This window comes from Cololabis saira, chromosome 23 (assembly GCF_033807715.1).
Source record: "Cololabis saira isolate AMF1-May2022 chromosome 23, fColSai1.1, whole genome shotgun sequence".
NCBI lineage: Eukaryota > Metazoa > Chordata > Actinopteri > Beloniformes > Belonidae > Cololabis > Cololabis saira.
In genome coordinates, this window is record NC_084609.1 from 20948559 (window position 1) to 20958027 (window position 9469).

Below are 9469 nucleotides of genomic sequence, written 5' to 3' on the forward strand. Positions count from 1 at the left end.
CTTTTTTTCTTCCCATCATTCTGATGTTAGTTTATTTGACCAAATAAACAGTTTTTTAAATGTTTTCTGGTTAAGTCTGAACTGGGTTTCCTGCTCTAGAATATTAAAAGTGGTCCGCAACCTTGTTGTAAACCCTCAATATTTAAATTCACCAGGGTGCCTCTTTATTGTAGATTTTGACAATAACACTAAGTTGTTCTTGGCTGATTGACCACATAATTTTGAGGCTTTGAAAATGAAAGTACTTCACTTAAACTGGCTGTTATTCCTAAAGGCTGTTATTCCTCTTTAATTATAAGGGAATCTCTATACACCATGAATAAAAAAATCAAGACAGAGTATAAAGGCAACATCATAAAACCTTTGTCATTGTTCAAAAAATGATGAACTATGTGTCAATTTAATAGTATTCTAGTAATCTGTTACATTAGGATATCGGAAGCAGTAGTACTGTGTACTGTAGTAACGCGTTACCGGCCAGCAGTGGCCCTGTTGAGCAGATGTTACCATCAGGGAGAGACAGAGTTGCTGCTGCTGCTGCTGCTGCTGCAACAAGAGACAAGACGCGTCTTGGATCACAAATAGGGATGCAGGGCGCATGCGCAGTGCGCTCCGTTTACTGTAGGATATTCACCGTTGAGGAAAAAAGGGGGCAGGCACCAAATCGGGCTTTTTAAAACAGCAAAAAGCCGACTTGTGCCATGTAAATAACCGACGGGAGAGACACGAAATTGGATTATCAACAGGTAGGGTTTTGATTGATCTTGTGATCGGCTGTCACTCTGCTTCTCTCTGTTTTTTTGGCCTTGTCTTGTGGCGGCAGCAGATTCTGGGCAATCCATAGCGGAGACTTGGAAATTATTCTAGTCAAATGGACGTGCGGATCCGCTACAGGGTTCTGCTTCATCCAGCCTACTGGGATGCAGAGACTGCTATTTTGTTTTTTTAAGAAAAAACATTACTGTATAATTTTAACTGAAATCTATCGGATTTAAAAGCGCGTAATACAACGAGGACGCATTAAAACGCGTAAGTAGACACCGCTTTATTTATGATTTCAAATATCACCATGAGCAGTGTAACTCTTTAAAAATATAAACAAGGAAAAAAAAAGATTTGTTATTGTCATTGTCCACCATCCTTCTCTTCTTATCTACCCTGATGATAATCATCCCCCGCGCATCAAATAAGCCAAATGATGCCAAAAAACGCTGTTCGTGAAGCCAGCAAGCCTATTATGTCCTCTTAACTGTCTGTAATTAGTAATATGTAAGATGACGTGGAAAATGGAGGCTGGCTCAATAGACGTCCTAATGAGAACACCATAATCCAGTTAACCTTTAATCAGACACAAAAAGCGGATGCTTTGTTTCATATGCACCCTCCGTTGATTTGATACAATGCATAAAGGGAGACGGGAGCATCCGAGGCGCCCACTGATTTAAGAGAGCGTTTCTCTGTTCTGCAGGGTGTAGGGTGTGATCAAGAGGAGCTTATTTTCTCTCTGTATTTGTATTTATGTTCCACTATGAGATGAAAATGACCCCCACCCTTCCCTGTAAAGAAAGGAAGAAAAAAAAAAAAGCCCAACATCCTAAGCTGTGTCTATTGTGGAACTCGGTTCTTCTCGACGCGTCAAGCTGCGTCGTTTGTTAATGAAGGCTGGACTGCGCTGTAGCCATCTCGGTGCTTTTTTTTTTAAATTCCTGGTTCTGGTGATTCCGAGTCAACATGAAAGGAAATTCTGGGTGTTTTAGTCTGATCTTGCTCCATCGCTGTGCTTATCTGGGGAAAAAATAGTGTTCAGGCTGAGGCAGAGCTCTACCTTGATCCACTCCAAATGTTTAAATGTATAACGAAATAATTAATTAATTAATTGACAGCCAGGAGGGGAATAAGTGCTTATCACCTTCTAGACTGTGCAGTTGAAAACAATGCAGCTGTTGTTTAGGACTGAATGCTGACGGATGGATGATATTTTTCAGGGATTTCTTATAGGTGTGATGAGACAAAGGAACAAAGGATGCCTTAGAGGAGAGGTTGCCTATATGCCTGGAAACCTCTTCAAAGCACACCGCCAAATGGATCTAACGTCTACCCCTGCCACCTCTAGATCATGATACTTGGCTGAAGCTATTCCGCTATCTTTATGATCCCTCCTCCATCTATGGCGAACTATAGCCATGCAGGGGACCACACCATCTTGCAGAATGTCTCTCCTCTTGCCACGTTCCTCAAACTGACCTCTCTGGGTTTCATCATCGGAGTCGGTGTGGTAGGGAACCTCCTGATCTCCATCTTGCTGGTCAAAGACAAGAGTCTGCACCGAGCGCCCTATTATTTTCTGTTGGATCTGTGCGCCTCTGACATCCTGCGCTCTGCCATCTGCTTCCCCTTTGTCTTCACCTCAGTAAAGAATGGATCTGCCTGGACCTACGGGACGCTGACCTGCAAAGTGATTGCCTTCCTGGGTGTGCTTTCCTGTTTCCACACAGCATTCATGCTGTTCTGTGTCAGCGTCACCCGCTACCTGGCCATTGCTCATCACCGTTTCTACACCAAGAGGCTGACTTTCTGGACCTGTCTCGCGGTCATCTGCATGGTGTGGACGTTGTCGGTGGCTATGGCGTTCCCGCCGGTGCTCGACGTAGGGACGTACTCTTTCATCCGGGAGGAGGACCAGTGCACGTTTCAGCACCGATCCTTCAGGGCGAATGATTCACTGGGTTTCATGCTACTGCTGGCGCTCATCCTCCTGGCCACGCAGCTGGTTTACCTCAAACTCATCTTCTTCGTCCACGACCGCCGAAAGATGAAGCCTGTCCAGTTCGTGCCTGCCGTTAGCCAGAACTGGACCTTCCACGGGCCCGGCGCTAGTGGACAGGCGGCGGCCAACTGGCTGGCCGGGTTCGGTCGAGGCCCCACCCCGCCTACTTTGCTGGGCATCCGACAGAACAGCAATGCAGCGGGCCGCCGGCGTCTACTTGTATTGGATGAATTCAAAACGGAGAAGAGGATTAGTAGGATGTTCTACATCATGACGTTTTTCTTCCTGGCTCTGTGGGGCCCGTACCTGGTGGCCTGCTACTGGCGGGTGTTTGCGAGGGGCCCCGTGGTCCCTGGAGGCTACCTGACAGCAGCCGTGTGGATGAGCTTTGCCCAGGCTGGGGTCAACCCTTTTATCTGCATCTTCTCCAACAGGGAGCTTCGGCGCTGCTTCAGCACTACACTCCTCTACTGCAGAAAATCCAGGTTACCAAGGGAACCCTACTGCGTTATATGATGGTTTTACTGTGTTTTTTTTCCCCCTCATCTTTGTCTCTATTACCCTGATTGATCTTGATCGGGGCTTGTTCCCGTTGTACAGCGCACTGTCTCTTTCTGTCTCCTCTCTCTTCATCCTCCAGCCTTCTCTGGTTCCTCCTTCTCCGCGCCCTTCTGCTCAGTAGTGGAGGGTGGACTGCCAATCATGAAAATGAAAAAGTCTATCAAACACGGAGGCTGAAGGGAATGGGAATATGCAGGAGGCGTGGATCCCCTCCTGTGTTTATGTTCTAGTAAACATATATTGTGGAAGGCCATGCCAATGCAGAGAAGCAAAAAGTTAAAAGAAAAAAAAAAAAGGACAAAACAATTAAAAGAAAAACCTCTTGCTTTGGATATTTTGAAGATGCGTTACTCTGTGATGTGTTAACTACATAAAAAAAGGAAAAAAAAGAAAAAAAAATGAACAAAGAAACGATACCTCTCAAGGAATCACTGGAAATGTTTTACATTTTAAGAGTTGCACTAAAAAGAAGATGTAAAGATGCTTTTTTTTCTTTGTTTGTTTTTGATCGAAGGTTGCCAGCTGCATTGCAAGGACAACTTTTCTTTCAGCCCCCCCCCCCCCCCCAAACTAAACTAAACACTGAATGCTTTAATTTGCAACAGACTACAGAACCGCTGTAAGTAAAGCAAAACTCGGTGACTATTGGGATACCACCTTCACAAGAGGATGAAATGGTTTTAATGTAAGTGATATTTCTTTTTTTTTCCCATTTCCTGGGTGAGGGGTTGATGATGGGGGAGGAAGGGGGGGTTTACAATGTGTGGTTTTGAAGTTGCAACTTAAAACTAGAAATTATTTCTTGTAGTTTTACTATCCACATGTCCCTGGTGTCTGGCATTGTTACTTTCTTAACACGTTTTACAAAAAAAAGAGGGGAAAAAAAGACAAAAGTGATGTATGGATTTGAAAAAAAAAAGTCGATTTTAAAAACAACCTTGTGCTTAAAAAAGACATTGAAGAAGTAGTTAAATGTTTCATCATATCCATGTACCTGAACATGATCATATTGTTACAGTATTGCTGATACCATTCCGGGTGTTCTTGCCTTAATGGTTATGATATTGTTATGTTTATTGGTTGTTTTATTTTTATTCACTCCTAAAAAGTTGGATTTTTTTTCTTACGTTTCAAGGGGGATATTTTCTCTTTGTCACATCAGCGTGAAGTGCATGTCCATTTTTAAAAGCTGTTCCACTCCCATGAGCATCACAGGCCATAACACTGAGCAGCCCAATCTTTTTTGTATTTTTTCTGTTTCTGCAATGGTTTGCTACACCCCACAGAGTGCCCAGAGCACAGGGAGAGTGTAGGTGTGTGTTTCAGTGGATGCGTGTGTGTGTGTGTGTGTGTGTGTGTGTGTGTGTGTGTGTGCGCGTGCGTGTGTGTGTGATACAGTGCAAATGAGTGTGGATCAGACAACAGTCACTTCAAGACCAGAGCCTTAGTATGAAATCTTGCACAATTTGTAAAAAATGTAAAAGTAAAAAAAAAAAAAAAAAAAAAAGAAACAAAAAAGGACATTTAAGGCACACCGTCTTGTTTCTACTTTCCCTACATTTGCTCTCTACTGATTGTTTTCAATGACTTACTTTTTTCTCTCTTGTGGCCATTTTAATATTTATTATGCATTCATTTTTGTATATTATAGATAGATCGTGTGTAAGTATGTGAGTCTTTCATTTTGAAGTCCCGAATGTGAGTACAACTTCAGTTAGGATTGCATTTGCTGAAAGTTAACTGTGTAATCTGTTGCTTTTTGGAAATAAAAAGTTTCAATTTTGCAACATTTGTTTTTTTTTTTCGAAATCCAAGTAAAGTGCTGTAGATTGTACATTATGGCCTTAGTAAAAGCTGGTAAAAACCCCTTATTTCTTTATTTTTCTGGAAGTAGTGGTTTTGCAAATTGATAAATACATAGATTCCCAGTTAATTTTTTTTTTATTTCTTAAAAATATCTATTGAAAACATTTAAACATCAAATTCCGGGGTTAAAGTATTACTTCAAGACTGCTTAGTGTTTGAAGACCATTTCTGAAATATTTACTTGTGAATCTGTTGTTTCTAAGTGACTATTGGTGAGTCATGTTTTGACAAGATTTTATATGCATCATTTATGTCAGTGCTTCTAAAGCCATGCTATGTAGCAATACCACTTCTGACCACATGGCGGCAGCATATCAAAAGAAAGTTCATGGCGATGCTCCAAATATCGTACAAATGCACGCAGTGTATGAATGAGTGCTGTCCAAATGTAAAAATGCCATTGTGCTCGAAGGCAACAATGTCAAACTTTTCTATATCATCTTTATCAACAAAGAAGGACTGAAAACATCTTAACGTCTTAAATGAGTGTCTGCTATGTGGACAAGAGTCTAACTATTGATGGTATGAAGTGTCCAAAGCTCCTTCCTCACTTTTCAGACCTTTTTGAGTGTGCCATCTTGAATATTGCAGTGTAGTGGTTTGTGTGAACACACTTATGTGCAAAAAAAAAAAAAGAAAAATTAAAAAGTAAGTTTATTTGCCCAAGTGTGTGATTTGTAATGTAGCCTATACATCAGCCTGTGACATAACACATAACAAAGTACCTCTTTATTGGAGTAAATTGGTATTGTAAGACATGTCGGATCATCTCCACTCATTATCACAGTATTGTCAGTGGCTGTTTTGTCAACACAGCAGATTACTATGCCCCCTTTGGGTCCGACGTGGTATTGCTACATACAATGGCTTTAAAGGTAGGGTAAGGGATTATTTGCAATCTGTAACACAGAATACCTGTTGTCACATTCAGTAAATATCTCTTCACCATTCGCTAACAGCGCATCACATGAGTAAAAAGAATGTAAAAAAAAAATGTCATGCAGAAATCTCTTACCCTACTTTTAATAACAAACAGTGACAGCACTTTCAAATGTGTCCCTTTCAGAAAACCATCTCTTTCTGTCATTTGAGTCCTTGGGACAGTGTTAAGCCTTGTCACTGAACATGAAGCGTCATTGACATTTAGTGGGAATGATCTTGACTACAACCCAAGGCTGAGTCTGGGTTCACTCAGCCTTGCAGTTTTCCATCTGTGTCAAAGAGGAATACCACTGAATTCATGATGAAATATATGCAACTCCCATATTGCAATAATGGCAAACCACTAACCTTACACACTCCGGGCCCTGGAGCCACAAATGACACGGCGCTTTGTCCCATTCTTTCCTTTTTTTTTTTTTTTTTTTTAAGGTCAAATTCAAGTGCAGCCGCACTGAAAATGAGCTGGGAAAAGTGTGGAAAGGAGAACCAAGGAAATGAGAGCAAATTAACATTTTTTTTTCTTTTTGCATGAAATTCACCTCCTCGGACACTTCATTGAGGGCAGCCAAATTATAATAGGAGGTTTTTCAAAAGTCCCCCTGCGCGGTTCTTCCTGACAAAAGAACTGATAGCTTTCCTCCAAAGGAAAAAAATAAATGTCTTGCTGAATGAGATCGGTTTTAAAGCAATGGGTAATATTGCCTTTTTAAGATATTCTGTATATTTTTATTGAGTGGTATTTCTCTGTAAAGGAAAAAACCTGTAAATGTTTGAATTGAAACCATTTTGTATTTTTTAGTCAAATGTTTTCTTACAAATCTGGATAAGTAGCAGCCTATCCCTGGGCGCCTAAACACACTAAATATGATACTGAGACGTCTGGTAGACACTCCAGGTAATTGCATGCTGAGCTGCGGATTCCACTGAGGAAAAATATCTATTAGTGGTCCATTTTCATTACGAGCCGAGAAATCGCCGTTTAATTTTGGACATTGATCATCCCACTTTGAAGCCAAAGAGGCCAAGGCAGATATTGCGTTAAGGGAATAGTGGGATATCAGTGCAGAAATGTGATTTGATTTTTGTCCATTATGCTGAACCTGCACAATATTTCTTGATATTAAGAGGAACATGTTGATTCATGTGTTTTTGGAGCATATTCAGTCAGAGTGAAATTGAATGTGTGATACTTAAATCTGTGACTGGAGTTAGCATCTCGCTAATGTATTATTTTATCCTCATTCAGCATATGCAAATTGCAAATGGTGTCATGCTTGAGCACTGGCCCATTTTCTCACATGTTGATTTGAGTGCTCCAGTAATTTTGTGTCTCCCTGCATCTGACAGAAGATGACAGGCAGCGGTGGCTGCCAATGAAACCAGTTCAGTCTGGCAGAAGAGCTCACATATTGAACTATTTTTGCTGCAAGGTACCCATCTTTATTGAGAAACATGTCATTCTTATTTGGAGCAATTACCATCTGGCGCCTATTCTGTGAATATGGGGTTTTGATCTTGGAAAAAAGGGGGCCAAAAAAAAAAATGTGAGGCAAGTAGAAATGCTTTGTATAAGATACTTTTTCATTTATTGATCAGAGGGCTTTTCATTTGGATTTTGGCTGCGAATAAATTATACAGAAGAGCCATCCCTAATTTTGTGTCACTCTCTTCATATCTCAGAGGATTTGCACACACAATGGGATTTAAAAAAAACAAGCAACAAAAAAAAAACATAACAGACCTCATTTGGTTTCCATAATTTTCCATCTGTTGTCTGACAAACGTCGATTTATCTTGAAAGTGGGAAAAGTAACCCATGTAATTCGATCGTCTTTGCGTGTATAATATCTTGCAAAACCTTAAAGTGCATTAAATATCCATGCTGAGAAGCCCTCAAATCTGGAAAGATGCCTCGAATGAAATGAAGTGGACGACTCGGCCTCTTGACGTGCTGCTCTGAAAGGAAGAGGAACAAGTGCCCCCCCCCCCACCCCCACCCAGCATCACTCGGCCCAACATCTGTGTTTGACGGAGACTGAGAATGTAAAACGGCTTAATGCGCTCTGCATAAATTCTCCACAGATTTGTTTTATTTTGAGCACTGACATTTATTGAATTTGGTGTGGGATGATTGGTTTAACTGTTTTCTGTTTGCTCTTTGTGTGACTGCGTGGTTTAGTCACCCCGCGGTTTTGTGGCTGCAGATTTTCATTCAGTCACGTTTGCCCTCACATTTGGATCAAACAGCTACTGGGGTGTTACAATAGTCACAAGAAAAGGTTTTCTTTTCACCTCTATGTGGTGAGAAGTCTTCACGCTCCAGTGATGTACTGCCTTGCAACTTTTGCAGCTTTTTTGTGTCTGATGTCTCACAGCTGAATTGGTCATGGTCAACTTGTATGCTGATGTATCACAAATGTGTCTGCGTGTGTTGGTTTTGCTTAAAATCACACTTTTATTTGTTGCTGATAGTTTATTTTCTTTTTTTTTGTCCATTCATTATGTTTCCATTCTGAGGAGATTCGAGAGCGATCAACAAACTCAACAAAACAACATGCTATAAAAAAAAAATCTGCAACAATGCAAGCAAATCCTTGTCGAACTTTAACTGGTAAACACTTAGTTTAGAAAAAAATCTGAATTTAAATAGACCTCTAATACTTGACACTGTCTGATAACAAGCTTCCGAGATAATGACGAGCAATGAGGTTTAATAAACAAGGAGAGAACGTCCTGTACAGCAGGACCTAATGATGATTTTGAATCCCCGGGCTGAGTGTGGGGGGGGCTCTGTAAATGTTGTAAGCGTAGCTGCATTAATTGTCTGACAAGTTATTGCAGGCTGTGCAGCCCTCTGAATCCCAATGATAAATGGTATCACAGATTATTTTCTTCCAGAGTAGATACCATCCAGTCTTCATTTCTAAGTTCTGCAGCCCATCAAGCAAACGTCTTATATAAAGAATATTCCTGCTTTAAATATTAACTGATTAAACTGCAGATGGAGCTTCAAAGGGTCCATTCTGCATATTTAAACCGTTTTTTTCCTTCTAAGTCTTCCTCTTCTTCTTCTCCTGTAATGTGAGCTGTAGTAGTTGGGTAATCTTTTTGAAAATCTGCTTAGAGCAAAATTTGTAGAAGTGCGAGTTAGTGTCTATCTTTGGCATGGCCTGTTTATGAGCTGGAAAAGCTGAATTAGCATACCACTATAGATACATCTTTATGTGCCATTTGTCAGCATTTGTAGGTATTGGCATGGCATTTTATGACATTAAAATCCTATTTCTCATTATTAGAGTTCGGGGGAATGTATGGGACATTATTAAATGTACC

The 9469-nt window shown here is 40.7% G+C and overlaps 1 protein-coding gene across 2 annotated transcripts; it reads left to right on the forward strand.

The window, feature by feature from the left end:
* Nucleotides 1-566: 566 nt before the first annotated feature.
* Nucleotides 567-5115, forward strand: gpr85 (G protein-coupled receptor 85). Of its 2 annotated transcripts, none has more exons than XM_061714939.1 (2): nt 567-746; nt 1986-5115. In XM_061714939.1, exon 2 carries the CDS (start codon nt 2150-2152, stop codon nt 3281-3283), a length of 1134 nt encoding a protein of 377 aa, XP_061570923.1. In that variant the 5' UTR covers nt 567-746; nt 1986-2149; the 3' UTR covers nt 3284-5115. The 2 variants fall into 2 exon arrangements, with proteins under 2 accessions (XP_061570923.1, XP_061570924.1); XM_061714940.1 differs by lacking the exon at nt 567-746 and adding an exon at nt 903-1029.
* The last annotated feature ends 4354 nt before the right edge of the window (nt 5116-9469 follow it).